A 27,914-nucleotide genomic window follows, 5' to 3' on the forward strand; every position below is an offset into this window, starting at 1 on the left:
AAATTTGATCAGTTCCAGATCTTCACCTGTATAATGTGACTGCAAATTTGAAAATGATCCACCAAATACTTTTAAAGTTATGGTGCTAATGAGAAGAGTTGGTGTCAGTGGTGGATTGATACTAAAAAGTAGTCCCTATCTGGGCAATTCAGTTAATGAAGTAGATTTTATATTGCATCCTCCATCTATGAACTATTGATTATTTACTACTCCCACCTCTGTTGCCTTAGTCAAAAACATGGGATAGCATTCTACCTGCAGGGAAACTGCAAAACACGCACAAAATAATGCAGACTTTTTGGTTTGTGGAGTATAATCTCTTTGTATGACTGCATACATTTAATCACAATTAGAAAGCATATCTTAATTTGGAGTTCAGAATTAAGACCAAACCAAGATGTTCATCCTCAGTAGTACCCCCAATCACGTGTTTATGGTGAACATTTGTGAGGTAGTATAATGGAGCTCTTACCTGTTGCACATTTCCAGTTCACTATGGCTGTATTTTTCAGGGTTTCATCAAAGTATATGCAAAATATCCTATGTGTTCCAGGTAAATCTAACATGAGTCACTTCATCCACTTTCTGATGATCTAGTACAAGGGCATATGGGTCCTGGGAGCCTGTCCCTTAGTAGCACAGAGAAAAGGGCAGTGGTTCCCTTTTAGGTGGCATTGTGAATAGCCTAACAAATAACAGTTAACTCATGTCTTCTTCACCCTTCCTCAGGTCAAGTTGATCCTGATAAATGGCATTGCCCACACAGAAACATCTTTATTTTTGCTTTTACTGCTGGTACAGGAGCTGTAAATAGATTGGTTGGCAGAGATGTAGTCATCAAACAATTCATTTTTGCATAAGAAAAATATTTAAAGTACATCATTAAGAACCTAAAACTAGAATAATATTGTGCATACTGAGATGGATGATATAACCATTTTAAGTTTAATGTGACCGTTGATTTTAACATTTTGGCCACAATATCAGAGGTCCTGTTGTGTCTGTGGATTTTGCTTTTCACCCCTTAAGCTTTCATTTTGGAGTCTAACTGCTCTGCGCATTTCCCCCATTCCTCCCTTGGAGGATACTTGTTACCATGCAAATTCTCTCAAAAATTGATCAGTTCCACATCTTCACCCATACAACATGACTGCAAATTTGAAAACAATCCATCAAATACTTTTTGAGTTGTGGCTGGTTAATGACACAGGATGCAATAAGTCAAGACCTTTCACTGCAGCAGCAGTTTTATTCATCCACATTACAATTAAGCACAAGTACAACAACTTACAAACTAGACAATACATCTATACCATGGCATTTGTTTTGCTTTATTTTTGAGGAAGGAAATGAATGAGGATAAAATGATTGTCAAAATCTACAGCAACAATGCAGTTTATAATAATATACTGGACACTGCTGTATGAAGCAAAAACAATGGGAGCCACACTAATGAGGCCAAGTGCTGTTCAGGCTCCCATTTCCTATGAAAGAAAATACACACAGACTCAACTAGAGCCACCTGAAGCAGTCTGCACTCTTACTGGTGAATAAGCAACGTGCAACATGGGGGGGGGGAACGACTTAAAAAATGGATTTGGATTTTATGTTTTTTTTTTTTTGCTTGGGGAAGGGGGCTACAGAAGCAAATATGTTTAAACAAGACTGTTCCCACAGCACATTGACTATAAAAATAGGTATAATATGGTGTTAAAAAATATCACAAGCCTATCCTCATGGCGAATTTGAATCGATTACCAAATCAATATCTAAGCCTCATTACAAAACTCTTATTGGCCATCTTGGTTTGGGGAAAAACACAGCAAACTGCTAAGCAAATATATAGCCAGAAGCGGAGCTGCTAGGTTGCCAATGCATTGTACAGCTCAGACGTACATGTGAATCTCCAATCGATTCCATTTCTGAGGCACCATTTAAATGGATTTGGAACATGAGGAATGTTTTGTCATCAAGGACAGTAGACAGCTGCAGTGTTAGACTATATAAAAACCTTATATAACCCTAACCTTAGTCCATTTCACGTCTAACGGCAGAAACGAGGGTCTCAATCTCTTTCTGACAACTTGCTTAACTTGATTTTTTATATTTTATCGTTTTATTAAAAATTTTATAAAAATGCTGAGGAGTTTCCTGGACACTGTCCTTCAGCTTTCTAATCTAAAGCAAATCTTTGTTTTATGAAATGGTATATCTGAGGTGTGTGACATTGAGGGGAAAAACATCTTTTTGTTTACTGATCATTTCAGGATCATTTTCTTTCATTTTCTCCTGTTTAGCCTTTCTGAAAGTGGTGAAAATGTGTGATGAAACTGGGATGGGGTAAAATGAGGACAAGTGACCAACATAATGAAAGTTAAACATTTCTACCTGCAGTCAGCATTGGACTGTAACTGGCATAAGAAATCTGGTCTTTTGCTGCACGTTTCCTGAGGCAGTTAGGAGGCTAATATCCTGTATAATGTTAATACCCCAGAACAGGCAATTGGTTTGTAAATGACATAAATTAACATTAGGTAATTAGGCAAAGTGCTGGGAGAGGATGCACTTCAGTACCCGTGACATGGTGTGAATGAGGTTTGACACGCTGTCGGTACGGGAAGGGCTGCCGGTGTGCGGCACTCAGGTCGGGCAGTAACAGGCTGGGATTACATACGCAACGCGCTGTTCTCCAGCTGTCGGTACGGGAAGGGCTGCCGGTGTGCGGCACTCAGGTCGGGCAGTAACAGGCTGGGATTACATACGCAACGCGCTGTTCTCCAGCTGTCGGTACGGGAAGGGCTGCCGGTGTGCGGCGCTCAGGTCGGGCAGTAACAGGCTGGGATTACATACGCAACGCGCTGTTCTCCAGCTGTCGGTACGAGAAGGGCTGCCGGTGTGCGGCGCTCAGGTCGGGCAGTAACAGGCTGGGATTACATACGCAACGCGCTGTTCTCCAGCTGTCGGTACGAGAAGGGCTGCCGGTGTGCGGCGCTCAGGTCGGGCAGTAACAGGCTGGGATTACATACGCAACGCGCTGTTCTCCAGCTGTCGGTAAGGGAAGGGCTGCCGGTGTGCGGCACTCAGGTCGGGCAGTAACAGGCTGGGATTACATACGCAACGCGCTGTTCTCCAGCTGTCGGTACGGGAAGGGCTGCCGGTGTGCGGCACTCAGGTCGGGCAGTAACAGGCTGGGATTACATACGCAACGCGCTGTTCTCCAGCTGTCGGTACGGGAAGGGCTGCCGGTGTGCGGCACTCAGGTCGGGCAGTAACAGGCTGGGATTACATACGCAACGCGCTGTTCTCCAGCTGTCGGTACGGGAAGGGCTGCCGGTGTGCGGCACTCAAGTCGGGCAGTAATACGCAACGCGCTGTTCTCCAGTTGCTTCGCTTTTGATAAAAACAAGATGCTAACATGCTACTCCACATACAGCATTTGCATGGTGTATAATGTATATACATATAAACTGTATATATACAAAAATAATGAGGACAAACAGTGGAACCTTTGCACCACCAAAGGACAGACGTTCCAAATGGAATATGCTCCCTTACGGGCAGTCGGTCACATTTACGAGCTCCATGGAAACAGGCCGCTGAGGAACACAGGCAGAGCAGAGATGTGACCTGGGAGTCCATGAATGTAAATCCAGAGTCCTGACTGCAAACAGCATGGAGCACCACACAGATTAATCACATGGATGATAGCTACCTTTGTTTCAGTACAATCCTAGACTAGGTGTCCTTTTGAGGTTCTGAGCTCTGAGTAGTGGCAGAGATTCAGGGCAGGTTCATTAGCCAAGAGAATCAGTGCCTGATGAATGGCAGCTGCTCTAGGATGGTGAAGAGCAGGATTTCAGCAATGAGATCGAAGGTGCTGGACCAATGTGTTGAGGTCACACATCTGTAGAGTCATGTCCCCTTCTACCTCACTTCCAACCTTAGACTTTCAGCGACATACTCAGGAAGGAATGTCCTCAGTCTTAGCTAAGGGTGCCGCTGTGTTAGCCGGGAGCAGGAGAGATGGGCAGTAAGAAGAGCTTTACGGCGGCTGACCATGTGCTGCACCCCCTGAACACTGACTGTGCCAGGCTGAGCTTCCTGCAATGTCCACTTTTACCCCAACACCTAACATGTAACCATGTCACATTTTCACCTTTGAATCCAGGGTTCTTAAAAATAAAAACTGTATGCTTTGATTTGAATCTTTGATTTAAAATAAAGGCCCAATGACTTCAAATAAATCTTAAAATAATACAATTTTTGGTGGAAAAAATATTTAAAAAATAGATCTTCAGTGTTGTTATTTTGATGTTCAGGTTTTCAGCAGATAAAAGGGTTCAGTAAGACACGATGTTTTTTCTTAGCTCTTCTGAAAGACAAAACAACGTCATTAACACGAGGCTGGACTCCATCTTGTATGTGGAAAAACCCGAGAGTTGTTCTTCCATTTTGGGCGATTACTGTAATTCAGCCATTAGCAGAGTTAGCTTTTCAGATAACAGCAGTTCTACTTAACCACCAGATATATGGCTGATGCCAAGATCTCTGGCAGACTAGCTACACGACTCCAGTCACTTGCCACTGACCTCTGAACTGTGCCTCTGCACCTTACGCGAGGATGTGTGAGTGTCACCGTCGCCCATGGTCTCTCGTTCCAGCTCACGCTCCCTCTTCCCCGAGGGACCACCGTGACTCAGGCGCCCTGCAACAGACAAAGAAAAGAAAAAACATTCATGCAGCTCATGACACATCAGTGCACTTCCTGTTTCTGCACTGGTTCCAGCTCTCCAGCACCACCAGAAATTAAGCATCACAGAAACATTTCATAAGGTGGCGATGAGTGGCTCAGCGGGCTAAGTCTCTGTACCAGTGATCGGAAGATGACTGGTTCGAGCCCTGGCCTCAGCAGAGCAGTCACATGTCCATGGGCCCTTCAACAAGGCCCTTAACCCCCAGTTCCAGGGACGCCGCACGTTGGCTGACCCTGCGCCATGACCCCCCAAGCTATGGAGAGCAAGATGGGGGTAGGCAAAGATAAGAATTCTAGTGTACCTTTACTCGTACAAATGGCAAATAAAGGATTTATCTTTTTTATTGATCTATCTTTACAAGGAGGTCCTTCAATCCATCTTGCCCATTTAGAGACACCAAAATAGTATCAGGAAAACTTCAATATCAAATTGGTCTGGGTAACCAAGATAAACACAGACTCTCCACAGAGAAACCCTGTGAGACACTTTGGATTCAGTCAGTGCTGATGAATTCTGTTACCTGGATGCTGGGGCACAGCGAACTCGTGTGAACTGCAGGCTTGGTAAAGGCGTTGGCTGGCCGTCGCCTGGCCTGGGTCTGCCGTGCCATGATAGCCTGAGGGTGATAAGGCACAAGTAGCCAGATGAGCGTGCGCAAGTGGCAGGAGCCCCCATGTCACTCAAAGCCGAGCCCACCCTGCCCACCGTGCTGCTGCCCGCCGCTCAGACCCGGCTGATCCTCGCTGTCAAAGTTCAGCAGGATGCTTCCACTGCCTTTGCCGCCGGTGACTGAACCTCCTGCTGCACCCGGCGCTGAAAACAGGGAGAGTTACAATCCCACACCCACCTGGGAAGCAGAGCCCATGGCCTGCAGGGAAGATGAACTCACCCTGGGCTGCGCTGACTGCAGCGGCTGCAGGCTGCTCCCCAGGCGAGTAGGCCATCAGCCCTCCATTGCCGTTTCCGTGGTGATTCGATGGCACGGATGCCAGCAGACCTGTTTATAAGCAACACCAACTCCCATTAGTGAGAACAGGAGATGGAACCTATGAATACCATACTTGCAGTTGTCAAGACACCATAAATGAATAGTCATACAACAGCCAACTATCTAACAGTGAAGGATAACACTTTCGCGACAGGGCACCAGCAGATGCAGTGAGACCAACGTGATCATAAAAACCAAACGGAGAGCACGTTCAGCTGCAACGAGTGTGGTGGCCATTAAGGCATGCAAAGCTGCAGAAAGCCAGGCCGTGGACAGCAGGAGACGACAGATGACAGGCCTCTTAGAACAAGGACCCCACTAACCAAGTCCACGGTAACGTGACAGCTGCTGGTAGATCTGCTTCATCCTCTCGATGTTCAGACGGCTAGCCTCCGCATGGTTGACCATAGGCCGGGGGTAGTGGATACCCACAATGCACTTGGCAGCGGCTTGCACAGAATCTGGAGCGTTCCAGGGATCGTAGATGTACTTGGCCGGGAAACCTCGGAGAACAGGTAAATATCGTCTGCAAGCATAGGGAGAGATTAAACCACAGGGTCTCGTCACGAACACCAGATCCAAACTATTCCACAGACCTCTTTGTGGCTGACAAATAGACAAATGTTAGTATTGTATGATTCCGACAACTATGAGGCAGAAATGGGATATATTTGCTGGTTAGAGTGACATTCTTCAGAAGTAGCTATGAGCGAAGTACCTATAGAAAAAAAATTAGACATGTATGGTCTAACTAAAATATTGGTTAAGAATACCAATTTTAAATACGTACATCTTCCAATACACCATCATAATTAATTTACATCCTAACAGGTCTATCATTCAATTCACTGATACACTCACTTGAATTTAAGGCATATAAAAGACAACTGATAAATATAAGCAACAAAGATGACTTACAGCACTAAAACCAAAATGGCAGACAAGTGGATAGCACTTAAAATCCACTTATTAGAAATTATAATTGACTAACCCTCAGGATAGTTACTGTAACACAGGTGGCTTCTGACCCCATAAACCAGATGTTAAAAGCCAATGAGAGAGCTGTACCCAACCTGGGGCAACTTAAAATTAGTGTCAAGAGTAATGCTGAAATGCCACATGTTTGACTTGAAATCACAGATACATCAGTTATTAGAATGGACAACTCAATAAGCAAGTGGGCAGGAGCTAGTGTCACACTGTCCACTGTACATGTGCAGAAGCAGCTTTTTAAAGGGATTTGGGGATTGAGGTCTTTTACAGGTGCATCCACTTAATATAGATGCTGGAATGAACTGAGATGCACTGAAAGCAGGTACTGCGCATTAACAAAGAGAGAAAGTGTGAAAACAAAAAGCAAAGCAGAGTGATAGACAGACAGATCTCATTCTACAGTCACTGTTGGAACCCCCAGGGCTGTGAGAAGAGCAGATTCTCAGCAGCACAAGTAGAACCACACACAGAACTGCAAGGAGGTGCCCTCCCCACCAGGACCCAGAGGGATGCCTGGTTGCTGGAGAACACCCAGTCACTAAGCAAGTGGGGGGGGACACTGAAAGGTGGGGCAGAGTAGTACTCAGGTGAAACCATTATTTTGGTGTATAAAATATCTCAGCTTCCATGGGAAGGAAGTGCCCACCCAGCAAAGGCCCATGTGCTGCAGGTCCCCTTACACCGAGAGCAGGGTCACTCAGCTTTGGGCGTGAAGTCACAATAGAAGTTGTATTGTTTGGATTTCCTGAACAGGGAAAGGCCACCTACCTATTTGGTCCAGCTTACCAGAGCCCGGACAGAGGGTGTGGGTGGTGCAGGCCAGCTGACCGACGCGCTTTAAAGCCAAGGTCCTGCCTGCCTTGAGGGCTACGGAGATTCCTACTATAACACGCGTTAGAAAGCAGAGGTAGTGACCCCTCCCCGCAAGCTCAGGCCCCACCCCCACCCTGGAAACCCCGCCCGCCCCTCCCAAGCTACGGGCTGAGTAAGAGGTTCAGGTTCAGTCCCTGCCCCTCAGACTGCCATTGGTCGCTTTTGAGACGACAGTGATCCCAAGCCAAAGCAGAGAAGCCTGCTAACCGCGGGACGAGCAACGCGCCAACCTGCTTCTCTTTCATGTGCTCAGGCAGCTCCTCGTTTTGCCAAAAGGACTGCAGCCATTTCACTGGGAAAATTCCACCGGCCCAGTCAGATGCAAGACATGACTGCACTTTGGAATCGGAGCTCTTCCTAAAACGACTACGGGTGACATCACACATCTAGGGTCTGATGGAACAGAGGTCTTAACCACTTCTGTATTTTGTCACTTGGAGCATGTCAGGTGGCCAGGCCGTTTGTTTTTTGTTTCCACATTTTTCCTGTTGGAACTGGGTATGGAGGACACATCGTTAAACCCCCCCCCCTCCCCCAACACACACACACACACACACACACACACACACACACACACACACACACACACACACACACACACACACACACACACACACACACACACACACACCAGTAGGTGATACAGACTGGGGCTTAGAGGCTATGGCCGTTCTCGTAAGCATGCAGGACTACATACCCAGGCAGGAAGCCACAAACACGTTCAGCAGCAAGGGGACAATGGCAGGTGGAGCCCTAGAATTATGGTGGGGGGACCCCACCTCCCACTGGCCCCCCTTCCAAAAGTCCCTGTGGCCTTCCGCCTATTGGGCATGACCATCAGGTGGCGCTTCTTTACCAAGAAGGTTAGATGGCCTTTTGAGGAAGCGAGACGTCACCCCGGCCATGGCGGAGCAGCTCACCACATTGCGCCTGCAAAAGCCCTCTGCCAGAGTCACAGTCAGCAGGCCTCAGGTAAAAGCCCTCTGCCAGAGTCACAGTCAGCAGGCCTCAGGTAAAAGCCCTCTGCCAGAGTCACAGTCAGCAGGCCTCAGGTAAAAGCCCTCTGCCAGAGTCACAGTCAGCAGGCCTCAGGTAAAAGCCCTCTGCCAGAGTCACAGTCAGCAGGCCTCAGGTAAAAGCCCTCTGCCAGAGTCACAGTCAGCAGGCCTCAGGTAAAAGCCCTCTGCCAGAGTCACAGTCAGCAGGCCTCAGGTAAAAGCCCTCTGCCAGAGTCACAGTCAGCAGGCCTCAGGTAAAAGCCCTCTGCCAGTGTCACAGTCAGCAGGCCTCCAGGTGCTTTGGTTGAGAATGGCTTTCGTCTTAAAAGCAATCAACTACAATTTACAAAGGGGTGGGGGAAAGCTGAACTTTTCACCCAATCCCCAAAACCCCCTAGATCAGACAAACAATAGGGACACAAAAATAAACAGAACACCTCTTAGCTCATCACGGAAACAAAGAATTCTGGGCTAAATCTCATTCACGCAGTAAAAACACAAGCGTCCGCCCCGGACATATCATTGCTGACATCCACGGACAGCATCGGCAGACAGGCAGACAGACAGGCAGACAGACAGCCAGCCACACACAGGCACGCATCACAGCACAGTCTGGGCTTTCGGTTTCTCACAAAGACTGGAACCACATACCGTTCCCTTTAGAGGTTTTAAAAAAATACATATATATTTGGAGAGACATGAGTAATTTCAGGTGGGGATAACAGAGTAAACTGGCTTGTGTCTTTTGGTTCTATGTGAGGTTAGAGTACCTGAACTGTACCTTAAAACTGCCGTCATTGTAATAGGCCATTTTGTTATCGTCTTTACTAACCACAGCTTTCCTACAGAGTCCTGCCCGATTCCACCCCTTTATTCGCTTCTAAAAAATGCGTCCATTTAAGAACTTCCAGCTGTCAAAATTCTTATCCATTCTCACATGAGATGGGGGGGATTTGTGCCTCGGCTGAGCTTACAGCGGCAGTGAGGCTTCTCAGAATATGTCCACGTCACCCATCAGCTGACAGAACCAATGGTTAAATCTGTAAATAAAATTTCTAAAAATGTTCTGATTACCGAGCTGAAATGAAGCAACACGGCTCTGAAATGTTAACTGTACAGTAATTAGACTGAATGTCGACCTCAGTCTCACATTACATTTCAGTGTTACTAAAAGCAGGTAATGTTAACTTCAGTCATTTTTAGCAGACTGACTAGTACTAAAACCTGCTGGCATTCATGTTCTCTCAACTCAATCAGCACCGCCAGACTTCAGAAATGCAACATATGCTGTGTTCACAAGTTCCGCTTCAACGGTCTGCTCCAGAAAGTTGTACTCGCTTTGGTACCAATTGGCCGATTTAAACGATTCACACCCCTGTCAGAGGTTGGGAACACCGATGTCAGTCACATCTGGAGAAGGTGTCCTTGCCATCTACTTCCCTTGTCAGAAACACGTTTTCCAATCAGCGTGAGTGTATACTGGGTGGGGGGTGTGGCCACATGTCTACGTGTTGGTGCAGTAATGGGGCTGGGAGGCGGGTGACAGGAAACGCCCGAAGCAGAGGTCCCGTGAGTGGATAGGCCAGCGGTAGCGAGTGGACAGCCACTGTGATGCGATTGGACGACCTGAAGCAGATGAGCCGAGGGGGTGAGGGGGACACGGTCACTCACCTGATGAAGTCGCCGTTGGGGTCGGTGCGGCGGCCGAAGCCCACTGGGCAGTAGCAGTGGAAAAACTGCTGGAAGAAGGAGCTGCAGGAGAGCCACATCCAGCTGCCCGCGTTCACACTCCAGTCTGCATCTAGCAGCAGCTCCTCAAACACCTGCGGGGGGAGTGAGGGCCGAGGTGAGGCACTCATGGAAGACGTCTAACAATGCTCCCAACGGACTTGGAGATTAAGGAGATGACCAAAAACGGCCCACCAAAGCCCTTGACTGTCAGTCAGAATCGAGCAATTATTGTAGCATCACAAGAGACAGATGAGTCACTAAGAATAACAGCATCTCAGGGCCTCTTTCCGGTCACCTCACCCTCCTGCAGGCTTTCGAAGGCCTTCCCCATCAACACCTAGACCATGCAGAGTCTGCAAGGCAAGCTGCTTCCCTTCACGCCAGCCTCACCCCCTTCCCCTACCTTCATGCCCTCCTCCCAGTTGATCCAGAGGTCCCCCCGTGTCAGGAAGCAGGCCACGGCATGCCGGGCCAGGTGATGGATCCAGCCCTCCTGGCGCAGCTGGGTCATGATGGCATCGATCCAGGGGAAACCGGTCTTGGCCTCAGCCCACTTGGCCAGCGCTTCAGGGTTGCGGTCCCAGGGGATGCGCACGCAGATGGGGTTGCCCTCCATCCTGTCAAAGCGAGGGTTGGTGGTGGCAGCTGTGTAGAAGAACTCGCGCCACAGCAGCTGGCCGTAGAGGGAGAGAGGAGGCCAGCTGTTCTTCTTCACCTGCATCGGGTGCCAAAGGACAATCCATTCACTTCAAACTAAATGCAAGGTCTTGCATCAAGAAAACTAAAGAGTTTAAAATGTACTTCTCAGAAATCATAAAAGTATGACTTCTACTCTTGCTTCTTGAATATATTTACGTTTTGCACCACCTTCAGTTTAAAAATTACTAGTGCTGTCAAATGATTAAAATTTTTAATCAGATTAATCACAGGGTTCCTGTGGATTAATTTTGATTAATCATGATTAAATATCATTCATTTTTAATCTATATTAATCACATTTAATTTTGCATGAGCAAACAGACTCAAGAAAAAAGGGAATATATATGCACTTAACATGTTTATTGAACATCTTGAACATGAGTCGGATGCATTCCATCTGCCACAGAAGTGCAATACCATGGACCCATATCAAAAAGCAAGATTTTTTGCGTAGCCGGACAACTTGTCGGATTTAAGGTACCTCAGTTTAAATGGTCTTTATCTTCGTTCACTTACAATTAGCACGAACTACCGTAAATCCGACAAATAATCCAACTAATCATGAAGTCCAATTCTAGCCCGGTTAATTGCCATTGTTAGCAATATCAGTTGATAACACATTACGTGCGGTGCTTTACATATAAAACTCCGTAGCAACACATCCACAGATAAGTTGGACGGTATAGCGTGTGCGACCGATTTAATGAGCCACAAATGAGAAGTAGTGCTTAAACAGTATAAGACTACAACTTTCCCTTCTGTTGATAAAGGGCGCAGCCATCTTGGATTCTGAACTCGGGATCCTCTGTGCTGCTCCGAGATATTTCTCGGATGTCCGAGAAACGCCAAGAGCAGAGAAACGGGAGCGCATGTAGTCACTTCCGGCTTCAAAACTCCGGAATCCGACTCGGAATACAAGTTCCGAGGGGAAATGGAACGCACTAAAACTACCCGAAATGGGTTGACAGAGACATTTCAGTGATTTTGAATCATTCTGTGCTGCAGATGGGTTAATTGCGTTAAAAATTTTAATCAGATTAATCATGATGATGGATTAATCCGCGTTAACCCGTTAATTTTGACAGCCCTAAAAATTACATTTACTTAGCAGGAGCTTTTGTCTAAAGTGATGTGTAAGTGAGCATCAGAGAACGAGGTTCCCCAATGTCGTTGGGGAGCTCAGGACCTTGCTCAAGGGCCCAATACTGATATGATTAGTGTCACAGGATTTGACTCAACCTTCCATGGGCATAGATCCATAATCTCCCCATTCGCCATCTAATTTCACACACGATCAGTCATGCTGGGCCAGGGAGGCCGGCCGGCTGGCTTTACCTTCCTGTAGAGGTCTGTAAGCTTGAAGTAGAAGAGACGACATGACAGACACCCGAAGCGGAGGTAGGGGCTGAGTCCAGTGGGACTCGCCAGCAGAGAGTTTGCATTCATCCTGGGCCTCTCGAAATTTGCCACCCATGCCTGGAGTAGGGAGAGGTGGAGGGTCAAAGCCACTCCTCAGGCGATGGCAGCAAAGCCGTCCGGCAGCTCTGAGGGCAGCCTGCTTGCTCACCTTCCTCTCCAGGTGCCGCTCTATCCGGGTCAGAGCTTCCGTTTCCCCTCCTGGCCACACCGCCGACGGCAAGCCCTCCGTGTCAAACCCTGGGGAGCAGGGAACACAGAAGAGCAGGGGCCCAAGTCAACTTCAGCTCTTCTTGCAAAAAACAGAGTAGAATAACGTCACAAATTAAAGGACGAGCAGTTAACCATAACAAGCACAACACTTAGAGAGCTTTTCCACCACACCAGGTACCCTGAAATGTACCAAGAGTACGGTACTTCACGGTGTTGACTTTCCACTGGTGTAAAAATTGGTACCAGGGCTGAATGATCATCATAACACAAGGGGGGGGTATTTTGTACTGAAACAGCTGTAGTATATTTTATATACACTTAGTGACAAAAAAAAAAAAAGTGAAGCACCAGATGGAGTGGTGGAAATTAAATGAATCTGCACGTGGTGAAAGGTCATGTGACTGTATCACAATGATTATAAAGACAAAAGGACAGCAGAGTTGGCAGTATGAGCACACTGCTGCCCCCCCCCCCCCCCAACCCAGGCCTGGATATGTGCGGCGATACGGTGCGGAAGGAGTCATACAGCCATTGAATACTCTCCTGCAGCAAATCGGCCCCCCCTTACATCACCCCCCAGGACAGTCTGCAGGATCACATGTCTCCGAGAACAGTGTGTTTGATGGCTGCATGCAGTAGCTCTGCCACAGCAGCCTTCCCATGCAGGTGAGCACTGACCCAGCTCCTCCAGCGACGGAACCCCGTACTTCTCAGCATGGTCCTCAGCCACAGGGGTCACACAGCCCCCCATGAAAGCTTCGGACAGTGGCTCCACCGGCGGATCGGGGGGGTCCATGCGGCTGATTAGCGTCTGGAAGCGCTTGTAGGTGAGCGGGGGCTGCCCACCATTCAGCTCGATGATCCTGGGGAGCAGGTGGATGTGGGGAGGGCAGGTTAGGGTCAAACGCCTGAGGGCAGGAAGCCATGATTAGGGCAGGAGGCCCCCTCTCTCAAGGGAGGGGGGACTCATTATGTGTTAAGCTGTAATGAGAGGAACAAAGTTCTCTCCTTAAAAACAAAAATACTTAATACCTGAACTGACCACCACAATGCTTAGTGTACTCAGCCAACCGTGACTTTTGCACCTGCCCAATTCTTTGATGAATATGCAAAACTAAGTAATTTTATTACACTTATGTAACACAGTATAGACACATTCTAAGCTTACGGATGACAAACAGAATTCTGATTTTAGTTTTGACACTAAAGCAATCGGTGACTGAAGTCTTAAGTGGAAAAAAACTTGAATAAATGGCTATTCCTAGAGCCTGGCTGCAAGCTCTGTATTCGCCTGTACATGTGTGTCAGGGAAAGCAAGACAGGATATGCAAAAATCTTAGAATTCCTATACATTTACAGGAATGACATCTGTATTAAATACCATCCCTTTGATAATAATGCCCAAGTTTAAACCGCTTATGCCTGGAAAATCCCCTCTCAGTCTTGTCCCAGAAAGACTTTAAATGTTGACTTCAAAGAGTCTCTCAGGTATGTAGTCTTACTTGTAAATTCTGCTCCTCAAACTGCTCCCCATGTAAATCTGACCCAAAGCCCAGTCAAAGAGCCGCCTGGTCACAGCGGCTCGCCCGCTGCTGCAGCTTGGCTGTGTCATCACTTCATGAAAACACCTGCAACACCTGTCTTGCGGGTGGGGGCCAAATGGCGCAGCAGGTGTTTCTGCGTTTCTGCCCCAGGTGCTGCGTCTCACTGGCTAACCCAGATCTGTCCAGAAATGTACCAGTAGTACTAAACGCCAAGTGGTTTCTCTGGTTCTCTGCTCACCGGTCCAGGTCGTAGAGGGTGTGTGAGATCTTCACAATGACCTCCACCCCAGCCTCCGTCGCCAGCTTCTTGATGGCAGCATCCCGCTCCTTGCCAAAGGGCTCAGAATCGTATTCAAATGTCAGACGTGAGATTTTCCACTCCTGAAGCGGACAAGAGTGAAAACAAAACTAAATTCACATAAACCTCTTCCTATCACATGTCACTGATTAAACAAAAAGGTCAGAAATAGTCAGTTCCCTCCACAAAACCAAACTTCATATTCAGGCAGTACGACACAACCGAAAGAACCTGAAAGTCACCCAGAATACAGAACTAGAATTTCAACCATTCATGTCAGATGCAGAAACCAGTATTGTTAAAGTTTCAATGTCAACCAGCCCAGCTAGCATGAGAGTAGTACTCCTATATGGTGATTTACATTCAGACACTGCTCTCCTTCCAGTCTCTACTTTTAATCCAGTTTTCCACTATGAAAAATGCAAGGGAAGGGGCTGGGCCAACCTTAAAGGGGCGGGGAAACACGGCGCGGAGGAAAGGGACAGGGCCGACCTTAAAGGGGCGGGGAAACACGGCGCGGAGGGAAGGGACAGGGCCGACCTTAAAGAGGCGGGGAAACACGGCGCGGAGGGAAGGGGCTGGGCCGACCTTAAAGGGGCGGGGAAACACGGCGCGGAGGGAAGGGACAGGGCCGACCTTAAAGGGGCGGGGAAACACGGCAGGGCCGACCTTAAAGGGGCGGGGAAACACGGCGCGGAGGGAAGGGGCAGGGCCGACCTTAAAGGGGCGGGGAAACACGGCGCGGAGGGAAGGGACAGGGCCGACCTTAAAGGGGCGGGGAAACACGGCAGGGCCGACCTTAAAGGGGCGGGGAAACACGGCAGGGCCGACCTTAAAGGGGCGGGAAAACACGGCAGGGCTGACCTTAAAGGGGCGGGGAAACACGGCAGGGCTGACCTTAAAGGGGCGGGGATCGACCTTAAAGGGGTGGGGAAACACGGCAGGGCTGACCTTAAAGAGGCGAGGGAACACGTTGGCTGGCTGCCCACGGATGACAAAAAGGCGAGAGTTCAGTTTCTGGAGGTTGGCATCGAGGTCTTCCAGGCACTGCAAGAGGAACCTGAGGCCAGACATGAGTCAAACAAACAAGCACAGCTCAGTGCAGCAAAACAAGTGTATCAATTAGGGGAAACACTGAAATGGTGCTTTACCTCAAGCAAGGCTAGAGCAGCCTTAACTCTATTAAAAATATCCTGCGGTACATGCATGACAGGGGGAAGCCTGTAACTGTGTAACAAGGCCAGTGTGGTTTTGTACTGCAACACAACATTTTTCAAAACTGAGGTCCATAACATATCTTGTACTCCAATGTGCACCCTACCATCAGCCTCATGCAAAGTGAGCTGCAGCCGGAAAATGGTGGGAAAACACAGTTTTAGACACAAAGATGATTTACAAAAGAAGAACTTCTAGAAAGTTGGAATTACTGCACATACTGGAAATAAACCTCCTTTAAGAGCTCTGCGGGCTCTGGTTTCCATAGCGATTACTTAATTATGAATGTAGTAGGTTGAAAATACAAAATGGGTCGATTTGCTTGTGCGTATGCATGGGGGGGGGGGGCATCCCACTCACAAGCTGCTCATTCCACCTCCGTTCCCTCCTGCTCAGAGGAGTATCAGTCATGCCGGAAAGGTGTGTGCGTGTGTACGTGTGTATGTGGGGGAAAGGTGTGTGCGTGTGTACGTGCGTATGTGGGGGAAAGGTGTGTGCGTGTGTGCGTGCGTATGTGGGGGGGTGTAATTGTGCGTCAGAGGGTACTTTACCATCTACAATGTTTATCGTTGAAAGGAATCCAACATAATACTGAATAGATTAGTCTGGACGCTTCTGGCAGCATTAATTAGTTACGCTTTTCATTTGCAGATTGACTGAGCCTGAGCTGAGGTATCAGCATTAACTTGTGTTACACAAGAGACTCCAGCTCCAGGGGACTAGAAAACAAACTAAATCAGAAGATGACATTCATTTTGAGGTTCTATCATTACCAGGTATCATGTCACTGCTAAAGGCTGTGAAGTGTTTATTACAGAAACACGGCAGCATCAAACAGTCACCAGCAGAGGGCTTCCTCTCTCACTGCACTTAGCCATTTTGCAGTTTACATTGGCAGCAGTACAGGTAGATGAAAGGGAATTTGTTTTATGATAAAAGGCAACACCATGCTAGCAGTTATGCTAAAAAAATACACAAGGAAGGTACTGTAGTGTTGTTCAGTTCTGCCCATCCCCTCCAGGGGGCACTCTCCTGGAACACCTTCAGCCACAGGCCATTCCACAGTGGTGTTATAGGAAGTGCCACTTGGGATTGCTTCCATCTGCCTTCTATGAATGGGGGTGAGGGCAGGCACACCAAGAGAACAGGACTAAGTGCCCTGGCTGCTACATGCAATCCTTCCACTCCCAAAGCCCACTGCTCCAAAATGAAACCAGTGTCATGCTGTGGGCTGACGCACAAGCAGCCCCCTACTCCCTGACACCTCCCACACTCTCATCATCCACAATCCTCTCATGGACATCCACCACTGGAACACCCCCTAAACACACAGAGATAAGCAGTGAGACACCCTGCCCATCTTTCCTTTCAAAACAATCTTACAGGACTTAGCGGGGAAAGAACAATATTTTTCACCCCTTCAAAGGCAAACCACGCAAATACGAATGTATCACAAGAACCATATGAAACTGACTGTTTCTAAAGTCCTAAGTGTCGACTGCAGTTCACTTTTTAAATGAACTTTGACGGTCTTAATATCAGAATCTTGATACGACACACGGCCATTAACAGAACAGACACCGCTAGGTATGACTCATGCACTCAGCGTGCAAACGAGGCCGGGAAGGGTCTTCAGGGAGTAAACATGGCCCATTTCATGCGTGTGCCGCCTCCAGCCCGGAGCTTAGTATCCAAGCGGCTCTCACTAAGCAGCTCTAGAGTTCCCTCCTGGCCAGCCCCACCATGAAGCTAAACCTGTCCCTGCAGATTGTTGACTTCTATGAACCCTGGTAAACGTGTCACACTGGGTCAAGCAAGGTACGGTTCCCATTCACAGAACAGGCTTCGGCTCTCGGCCCACCTGTGCCAGGAACAGCCCGCTATTCCTGGGAGGCTAAATGCAGTCCTCATTCCCCAGGGGCAGCCCGTCTGTTACGGCCATCAGCCATGGCTGCACGGCTCACTTAGACGGGCCAGGTGGCCCAATCAGCATCCCAGAGGCCACACTGCTGCACCTGTGACGGAAGCTGCTTGATTCTCTGCTACTTAACCCTTCAGCTAATCTTTAAAGGTGCTTCAGAGACACCTGCCAACATGAGTGAAGCAGGGTGCTATATCTGGGTGCCCAAGATGTAACGCAGAGCATCTGGTATGTACTCAGCGCAGTCAACTTTGCACACGGAGAAATCAGTGTACCTCAGGCGTACCCAACAGAAAGACTTCCTCGTTAAGAGACATTCTTTTCATAAACCTAGTCTCTATGTAAACAAAAGGCAGTTTTTGCCACATTATACAAATCAAATAACATTAACACTGAAAAAGAGACGGGGGGGGGGGGGCAGAAAACTAATGAGATATATACTTGTACACTTGTGTGTTTGCCCATCAAGGCCAGACAGCCTCCGCAAAAAGGTCAGGCCCTTCTCTGCTACCCCCAGAAAGCCAGCTTCCAAAGCCCAGATTATTTGCAGACCAAGGACAGGACATTCTCAATCTCAGGCAGGCTGGGCAGGTTGGGAGGGGTTAGAGTCCATGCCGCTTACAACAAAATCTCCTGGGGTGTGAACACACAGTTAATCTGGGAACAAACTTGCCTTACAGCGCTACAGACACCAGATCCCCGGAAAGCAGGCATCATCCAGGCACGCACCGTACTGAAGGATAAAAGCTCATACTGAATTACCTTTGTGCAATTAACACGTTAATAACTTTCAGTCTGGTTGTAAAATGTCTTCATTTTATAAAGAAAATAATGATGGTCATAGCAATAAAGCCAGAGTCAAAACATGTTCACTGACTTCAAACACACAAATACACTGCCACACATGTACGAGAAAGGGTTTCATGTATGCTTTACACAAGCACAATATTTATCTCCACAGGTCAAACAGATCCCCAGACCCCAGCTCCAGGTGAGGGCTTGGAAGATGAATGGACAGATGGATAGAAGATCAAACACGAAATGTGTGTGCAAATACTGCTCATTCCTAAATGTGAAGGAAAAAAAAAGAATTGGAAATCTCAAGGTTTAGACCAAAGAGAAGAAAGTCAGGAGAAAAGGCCAGATGCTATGGAAGCCATGGTTATGGCCGCCCTCCGCCTCGACACGGCCAGCAACACCTGAACGAAGAGAGCTCCAACGGCAGCAGGTTTACAGAGGGGTCAGTCCCGGCTAGCCAGCTAGCAGCACGTGTCCCCCAACACAGGAAGACACTACCCAGGTGGGGAGGATCAGACAGGGCTCAGACAGAACACCACAGAGCAGGGCAGACCCAGACAGATGCGGGACAGCGGCGTCCTGGGCTCTGGGTCACGTCCTTTAGCTTCAGATCCATTCTTAGCTCAGTCCAAAAGCAGAGCTGTGCTGTGATAAACAACATATGCTCAACAGAACAAAGAGAAAAATGGATTTACTTTTATCTGGCAGACAGGGAGAGCACATACTACCATTGGACCAAGTGTGAAACAAGATTTGAGACAGCTGGAGAGTTTGCTAAAATGGTTTAAGTGCTGTACCATAATGTACTGTACCTTTCCAGAAATATATTCTGGTCTGGAATTCAACTTTCATCACCTTCTGCATCTGCGACTAATACACCTAAAGTGACCCGTTTAGCTGCAGGAAGATAATTTTGATAATTATGTCCAAAAACCTAAATTGCACTTGAGTAAAAAGTTTAATCACTTCAGTAAATATCCCATTGCATGAATGGCCAAAAGTACAATCCATATAAGACACACATAACATACCAGCATGTGCTGTGAAACCACTGCAAATGATTCAAAATGCAGCACGTCTGGTGTTCAATCAGCCTAAACACTCTCACATCACACCCCTACTGGTCTCTCTTCACTGACAAGATAGGTGCTTACATTCAATTCATTGGTTCTGGCTTTCAGAGTCAATAATGAACAGGCACCCATCTCCATGAAGACCTACATCCCATCTTGCCCTCTTTAGTCAGCAAAGAAAAGCCACTTAGAGATCCCTCCACCATGCAAGAAGATGCTTCCCCTGTGCAGTTCCCCCTATGGTGGCATCAGCTGCCGAACCACATACTCAGCAGATTTCTTCTCCACTTTCAAGAAATGCCTCAAGACCCATCTGTTCCAGAAATTCCTCTACTAGCCCGATACCACCACACCTTCCCAGAATGTTCTTAATATTTCGTTTTCTGCTGATTAAATATTACTAATTATTTAATTTACTTTTTATTATTGTTGCTGTTGTTGTTGTGATCTTGCTTTGTTTGGAAGAGGATGCTCTTGCCCCAATACTGCTTACACTACCTAGCCATTCACCAGAAGCTCATGTACAATCAGATTACCTTTATGGAAAAATTTCTGTGGGAATTATTCTGAGAATGAGTCTTAAAATAAAACTGAACCAAAACAAACTTTCAAGGTTCAGGGCAAACTGCAAATCAAATGCCTAGAGCAGCAAAGATGATTATTAAGAGACAAAGAAAATGACATATTGTCATGCAAACGGAAACAGCAGAATTGAAAGGTGTTACGAAAGCTCAGATGGATCGGAGAATAAGACGGTCTGGGTCAGTGAAGCAAACACACTTGGAGTCACGTTTGTGGGCTGCCAGCCAGGAAAGACGTAAGCCCTTATATAACTGTACCGACACAGATCCGTGTACCCGGGGGGGGGGGGTGCAATTTAGCCTAGTAACCTCATTTCATCCAACAGATCCCAGCTACCACATGCCACGAACTATGGAAACCCCACCCAACCCAAACCACAGTCTTGCTTCCTTATTTGTGTTTGTGGGACATTTCAAATCGTGTTTCCGTTTGCTTTGTTTGGTAAATGTCAGCTTAGCTGCAGCTTTGCCCAAAAGTTGCTTCCTTAAAGCTTAATACCCCTCTTTACAGAGCTAGATATTTGGGAATAGCAGACGTGTTATTGATCTCCATGAAAAGGGCTTTTAAGCCGATCATTATTATGAACACAATTTAATAACATCCAAAAGTCTGCCATTTCTCTGAAGGATTTGGTCCTTCAGTGAAGATGTAATCACAGGCCATTCAGGGAAAGTCTGACAAAGCAACACAATAAGCAAGCAGCTGCTGTCCTGAGACTGTAGTGTTACTGTCTGTAAAGACACTGTAAACAGACGGATGACTGGACTGCACCGTAGAAGGGAGGGTGAACAACAGAATGAGAGAATGTGGTTAAAGGCGAGAAGGCCGTGGCTTAGGGAGACTGAAACACCTACAGCTACATGGGACCCAACTGCCCTCATGCTGAGCTCATGGCTAAACTGCTAGTTTGGTCAATTAAACCAAGCTCATTTGTACAGTGTGTGTGTGTGTGTGTGTGTGTGTGTAAAAAATAAAAACAGGCCTAGACCATCAACGAAATGGTCATGATATGGCAGGTTTCAGCAGGTCACTTCTAGGGATGTGTCAACATTGTCTAATGTAAATCAAGGGCATGTATAAAATAAAATCTTAATCAGATAAATAAAATATGTATATTAGCCGCAATATCATTAGGTACGATAAGTTTGAGGTTGTTGCATTATGAAGCTTACCTCTGCTGTTGAGTGAGCTCTGCATCACTCCCTTAGCCAATCAATCATTTTCATCCTTGCCCACTCACACTTGCCACATTTGCGAAAGATTTAACAAAAACGAGTGAACAATAACCACCAGAAGACATTCGTCTTTTGTTGAATGCAGATATTTCGTATTCGACAGACGATATTGAGTAATAGCAAGCAATTTGTCGGCACTGCTTTTTGTCTGCTGTCAACTCGTGGCAACAAGCGTAAGAATCTGATCCTGCTGCTGCCGTTAATTTTATTGCCGTGGATGTCATGAAAAAAACGTTTCTGAAATTCATGTTCTGTGAAATTTGTTCTTAGTAAGATTTTAACTGTCAGTGAACCAACACAGACTTTTTGGCAAGTTAGAGTCTGAAATGCCGACTTGCCTTTCCCAGTAGAGACCGACTATTAGTAGATCATAAGTTCTATTTGGCTATAGCTCATTTTGAGCAGATTATCAATTAATTTTACGAATATTGCAATATTTCTCTCAAATATTTTAAATATCACTATGTAAATTTGTCCAGTATTGTTCAGCACTAGTTTCCAATTTTTTACGCATCTTTTTGGCATCTCTTCAGTTTAATTTCAGTTTAATTTATTCAAGCTACATTTTAATGTTTCATGTTATCCTTTTACTGTAATATCTCATTTCATACGGAAAAAAAATGTTGAAACATACTCCATCCGCATTTCTGTGTGTGTGTGTGTTGTGAGGGTGGGGTTGGGGGCGGGGCTAATCAAATATTCAAATAATTGGCAAAATTTGACTAGTAATTCTACCTGAAATGCTCATCCCTAGTCACGACACGTGACAATATTTGTGAGAAATCACCCAGTTTCCAAACAAAATCTTTTTCACACCGTCTGCACAGAAAACAATTTCGAAAAGATTTATTTTTAAACAGAACATTAGTGTTACCCACATTACACTGAACCAAGTGATTATGAAACACGCAGCAAGAATGAACAAGCCACAAAAGGCTGCAAATATTACAGCAGCAGCCAAGGGCCCCTGACCCTGTATGGAGCAACGAGGCTCAAACCCATTTTCATCAGCATCCAGCCTGCTGCTGACAGATATGTGAACATACATAAAATATAACCTCAGAATGGTGCAGCAGGTTGCATCTCTAGCAATACTCTTTTCTTTTAATTTGGTTGAGAATTGCTGTATAAGAATAGAAGACGAGTACTTTGGCATTAATGTGGGGGCTCAGTAAGCTAAGCCTCTGTATCTGTGATCAGAAGGTCGCCGGTTCGAGCCCTTGACTCGGCGGTGGGTCCTTCAGGAAGACCCTTAACCCCAGTGATTCCTTGGGTGGCTGCCCCACGTGCCGATAATCTGGGCTCCATCTCACCTGCAGAGTAGCGATTATTTTTATATTACTTTATATTATATAATTATATTATATTATATATTTCCAAGTTGCGGACATGACACAGGCAGTCAGGAAGGAATTTAAACTCATGGTATTCTTTACTGGCAGTCCTGAAAAACACGCAACACGAAACTCAAGCAGCAAACCAGCAACAAATCAAGGAAATGCTGCGCAAGCTACACATGTAACTTGCATAACACAGTAAACCAGTCCGGGGTATGATGGGGCAAAGTAAAATCTCCACATCAAATTTACGTCTCTGTAAACTTCAGGAAAACATTTTCCAGGCAAGATATTTTAAAACATCAAACAAGGTAAAGCACTTGTTTGGGACTGTGTCTAACAGGGTGCTCTGCCAGTCATGGGGACGCACAGCTGCGCAGCGGTAGGCCGTCGAGGCAGGCTCTCCAAAAGTAGGTCATTGCCATGGGTGACTCACGGAAATCTGATATGGCGGCACACTAACCCACATTCTCACTATATGGTGAAACAGTGAAGACGATAATAGTTAATTTTATATACTCATTTTGTTTTATTTTGGAAAAGGCAACAATTTCCTAAATTTAGCTACTTTATAAACCTTGTAAAATTTGCTACACAACTGTGCAGGTCACTGGTGCGAGTTCAGTCACAGTTCCAAAATGACACAATTAATCTTTGTGTAAAGCACGACAAGTTATCCGCTTTTGAGGAATATGAGATTCCTGATCAAATAAATAAAAAAGTTCTCTGTCTTAAGGTATTCCCTGGGATAGATTACCATGAATTCTTGCCATCCTAACTAAAGTATTTGAACAAATGTTTTTCTGCTTTAGTCTTTGCAAGCATCAGAAATGATATAAAATATTATGAGGGGAAACTACCAGAGGGTGTGAAACCAAAGACCAGGGAGAAAAATACAGGATCATAGTGATAGATAAGGATTTACGTCAACAAAACGGCAGCATTGCAGAATCCAAACCGATCACAAGAAATACATAATGGGCACAGGCTGACATTCTCAGTTAGGATACCAGCAAAGATATTCATAGGACATGTTACAGCAGAATGAAACCAGGCCACCCTCAGGCAGGGTTCAAAAGCTGAGGAAAGGCTACGTATGTCCTAAAAAACCATAGAGCCAGTAATCATCCAGTGCGCAGTAATCATCCAGTGCGCAGTAATCATCCAGTGCGCAGTAATCATCCAGTGCGCAGTAATCATCCAGTGCGCAGTAATCATCCAGTGCGCAGTAATCATCCAGTGCGCAGTAATCACTGCCTGCAGTTAGGACATCTTGGGTAGAGCCGTCAGTCATACAAGACAAGGTCATTAGCCCTGCTTTTCATTCCACTTAACACAATATTATGAAAGTAATGCATATAATTTCTATTTGCGGCTTCATGCCACAAGTACTACCATCATCCAAGCACCGTACCCGTTTACCATTTTATGTAAAGACAAAGCACCTGTAACGAACTCGAAGTTATGCTTTCCATATGTTCTGCCTTTATCTTCAATTTATTTTTCCAAGTGCACTGAGAACACCAACAATTTAACTGACCAAAATCTATGTGATTTATGTAGAAAAACAATAAGCCCCAATTCGAATCCTAGAGTACACATACACTACCTCTAAGGGAAAAGGGTCGGGCCTCCTGAAATGAAGAAATCCTGCACAATTCAGTAATGAAATGTCATGTACCATGGTAAAATCTCTGTGCATGTACCACGGTAAAATCTCTGTGCATGTACCACGGTAAAATCTCTGTGCATGTACCACGGTAAAATCTCTGCATGTACCACGGTAAAATCTCTGTGCATGTACCACGGTAAAATCTCTGTGCATGCGCCACGGTAAAATATAAAATGCCAATTTACAGGGCAGAACAGTAATATAATAGAACAGACTTTTCATATTTCTAAAGGAAAAAGCCAATATATTCACATTAACTGACAGTACACACCGTCCTATCATAACAATGCTGCCTGTGTTTAATTGCATCTCAGTACCACAGTTACTTGAATAGGCGTGCAGTGCAGTACCACAGATACATGAATAGGCATGCAGTGAGCACACAAGCAAACCATCCACCTCCTGCGCACCGACACACACCTCACCTCCCCAGCATCTTTACAACAAGGTATTCTAACCTCAGCTAGTACTGCACTGAGCTGAAGCTGAACATCCAGCAGCATGCACATACAAAGGTCTACTACAGCACATTTTGTCGTGCAAGGCTCCCCCTGCTGACCGTTTCATATACATTTTGATCACAGTTGTAGATAAATCTAGAAAGAAGTGGAAAATGAGGAGAACATCCAATACTTCTAATCTCTCTGATCTTGGGTTCACAGCCCAAGTGATACAATGGTCTTTTGAGAGGCCGCATTTATATCCAGGAGTAGAAACAGACGTAAGATATGACACTAATCCCGGTAAGTAAAAGGGGAGATATACGGAAAACATAATTAATGCAAATAATTTCAACTGAGATACGTCATGAGAAAGTTGTTCAAAAGGCAGGACTATAGAGAAACAAAAAGCTGAACCGTCCGAGACTTCCTGCGGTTCTCCAATCAGCTAGAAAGGGGGCATGCGCGTTGCTATCCGCTGCCACAGTCAGCAACTGAGCAGTAAGAGACAAGCAACCGGCAGGTTGGAAAGTTTCAATAAAGCTAATTACGAGCGGATTTTCAACAGAATGCATAGTGGGTCCTTAGGGTTGAGAACGACGTCACGAAACGTTACAGTAATTAATAATTTCCACAGAAACAAACAGGTAAAGAAAATTTCATCGTAATATCCGTGCAACTCACCTCCACCTGTTGACTCCGAGGTTGGAGGAGCCGGCAAACCAAGGGTCCAGGAAGTAAACGCAGCGGACCGTGCAGGCACCACGCGCCGCCTCCCTGAGTGCCGGGTTGTCATGGAGACGGAGCCCCTTCCGGAACCAGTGGATGGAGTTTGGGGCCATAATCTACGGGGGGCATTAAACGACACCCATTGTGATCAATATTTCTAAAAAGTATGCATTTCTGTCGCGTTTCAACCATCTCATTTTTTTACTGTATCTTCAAGTTTCCCGCTCCTCTGTTATTTGCCTACGTTTTATTTGATTAAATTGGCGTATGATATTTAAATGCAACGTCTCAAGCAACATTGTTTCCAAACTAGACCTATTTGGTGGATGTATAACAAAACTCCTACTCCAAATCAGAAACGGCACGAAAAGTCTGAAAAAGTTCATTTTCACTAAAGCTTCACAGTTATGATGGCATCGCACATTACAATTAATGAAATTATATAAAGCATCGGAACCGAGTTTTCTTTACAGTAAGCAAGGTGCAAATGAATCACGGGTTCATTTAAATAGAAGACGAGAAAAACTTAAAAAAAAACCAAAAAACAAATAAAATGTAAATGTCCATTTGCAGGAAAATATATCAGAGAAGATATAGCGTCGTTTCTCCACGCTGTTACTTCGGATCAGAGCGATTTGCTGAACGCGTTCATTTAAGGTCATGTAATGCGTTATAATAAAACTCAATGTACCACATACAACAAAAGAAACCTAAATGAATCTAGGCCTATTTGTCGATAGTCGTATCGCTCCGAGTGAATACTAGAGAAACAAAATTTTTAACACTTTACACAGGGCGAAGTATCTTAAAAGAAACGCAAATTGTTATTATTATAAATAAGGGAAATATATATAGTTGCTAGAGAAACAACTTGACAATATAAAATATTTTTTTCTTCCTTCACTTAAAAGACTCCGGGTCATATACGTAATTTTAACCACCGTCCTTCTTTACCAGCAAAATAGTGTTTAAGCAGTGTAGCAAAACGGGAAAGCACTGTATCTCTGGCTTTGAGTCTCACCGAGACAGCAAAGCACAACGCTAGGAGCAAAAAATGAATGAAGCCACGTTACTTTCCAACCGCCCCCACATCTGACAGAACATTACGATAGCCTCCGCAAAACACACTTGCAACGTATTACGCAGTTTCGAACCAACTTTCAGGATATGTGTCGTCAACAAGGACGTTGATTGTCGTATGCATGCATGTTTGTAGCCTATGTATGTATGACACAAACTTGTAAACGTTTTTTGAAATAAAACTATGTGGATATAAAAAGTTGAAATATCTAAATACTCAATGAGAGATGCAACATTGCGAGCTCCGTAACAAAAAAGGTTGATATCCGCATAGCTGTTACTAACTTATAAAGTGACCAAAATACACGATTTAGTCGAGAACAGAAAATGGGTCATACGAATCAAAAGGAATCTGAAAAACTCGTAATGCCTGTGTTATGCCAGGAACGACATTAATGGCATATTTTGTTTGTAATAAATACGCACACATTACAATAAATCAGAAACGTAACGGAACACAAGTTTATAACAGAAAACCAAGACCCGTAAACCTAAAGGAGGTCAGAGGTACAATGGTTATGCAACCTGTAACTATTGCGACTGTTTTCCTTACATATGTTAAGTGATTTTCACACTGAAGAGCACGGTAATCGCCAACACTTACCTTTCCGTTGTTGTTGTTCCGTGATGCTTATGTCATTCCTTGAGGAAGTATCATTTCTTATCCCAATTTTATTTAGGTAAGGGGAGATTGTACGGTCCGGTAGCCTTCAATTCCGCATGCTCGGCCTCGGCTTTCTCACTGGTTTCATAACTTCTCGCTACTGCGCCTGCTCCGTTCTCTTATCGCAGAGTTCGGGCTCACCGACATTAAGTTTTATTCTACGTCGCTGATTGGTCAAGTTCTAATCACATGCACAGCCTACAGTCACGTTTATGCAGCGTGGAAGCGAAAAGCAGTTCTTAGCCCCGAAATACCAGGCAATCACAGTAGGAAGTTGAATACGACTTCTTAACGACTTTTTTACGTGCTCTGTGCAAGAAATGAGGAGAAAAGAGCTCGTATGGCTGGTATTCATTAAAACAAAACCACGCCCATGTTCTTTATTGACAATATCATTGGCTGCCCACGCAAAGCATCTGAGAAGCCTGAGCTTTCGGGGTTTACGTTTATATACTTAATAGCCAATCATTTATCTGTATGTAAATCGTCTTGGTCTCCGCAAGTAGATCGTTCACAGCATTGGCTCGGTGGCTACAACTTTAAGAATTGATACAACCGGCAGCAGCGTTGCCGAGAGACAGCAGATAATATCCCTGGTCAGTGTTAATACCATTGCTGAAATTAAATGAATACGGGAATGGATTAATGAATATATATCACA

At 45.6% G+C, this 27,914-nt stretch overlaps 1 protein-coding gene across 2 annotated transcripts; it reads right to left on the minus strand.

Annotated features, from left to right (window-relative positions):
- Positions 1-1,221: 1,221 nt before the first annotated feature.
- LOC111834357 (cryptochrome-1-like) lies at positions 1,222-27,569 on the minus strand. Of its 2 annotated transcripts, none has more exons than XM_023793546.2 (15): positions 27,194-27,569; positions 25,465-25,625; positions 15,459-15,567; positions 14,448-14,590; positions 13,344-13,528; positions 12,604-12,692; positions 12,372-12,512; positions 10,741-11,052; positions 10,278-10,429; positions 6,066-6,268; positions 5,644-5,751; positions 5,460-5,567; positions 5,275-5,370; positions 4,590-4,705; positions 1,222-4,369 (listed from the first exon to the last, which is right to left on the minus strand). In XM_023793546.2, the coding sequence occupies exons 2-15, from the start codon at positions 25,620-25,622 to the stop codon at positions 4,364-4,366; spliced, it is 1,926 nt and encodes a 641-aa protein (XP_023649314.1). In that variant the 5' UTR covers positions 25,623-25,625; positions 27,194-27,569; the 3' UTR covers positions 1,222-4,363. The 2 variants fall into 2 exon arrangements, with proteins under 2 accessions (XP_023649314.1, XP_023649312.1); XM_023793544.2 differs by having other exon boundaries at positions 1,222-4,372.
- Between the last annotated feature and the right edge of the window lie 345 nt (positions 27,570-27,914).

Source organism: Paramormyrops kingsleyae, chromosome 6 (assembly GCF_048594095.1).
Source record: "Paramormyrops kingsleyae isolate MSU_618 chromosome 6, PKINGS_0.4, whole genome shotgun sequence".
Lineage (NCBI taxonomy): Eukaryota > Metazoa > Chordata > Actinopteri > Osteoglossiformes > Mormyridae > Paramormyrops > Paramormyrops kingsleyae.

Bases quoted from the DNA above. Each gene is read 5' to 3' on its own strand.
- LOC111834357 (XM_023793544.2), bottom strand. From the start codon at position 25,622: ATGGCCCCAAACTCCATCCACTGGTTCCGGAAGGGGCTCCGTCTCCAT. The intron at 12,513-12,603 runs GTGAGCAAGCAG...TCCCTACTCCAG, and splicing joins AGCGGCACCTGGAGAGGAAG to GCATGGGTGGCAAATTTCGA. The intron at 5,371-5,459 runs GTGGGCAGGGTG...TATCACCCTCAG, and splicing joins GAGCGGCGGGCAGCAGCACG to GCTATCATGGCACGGCAGAC.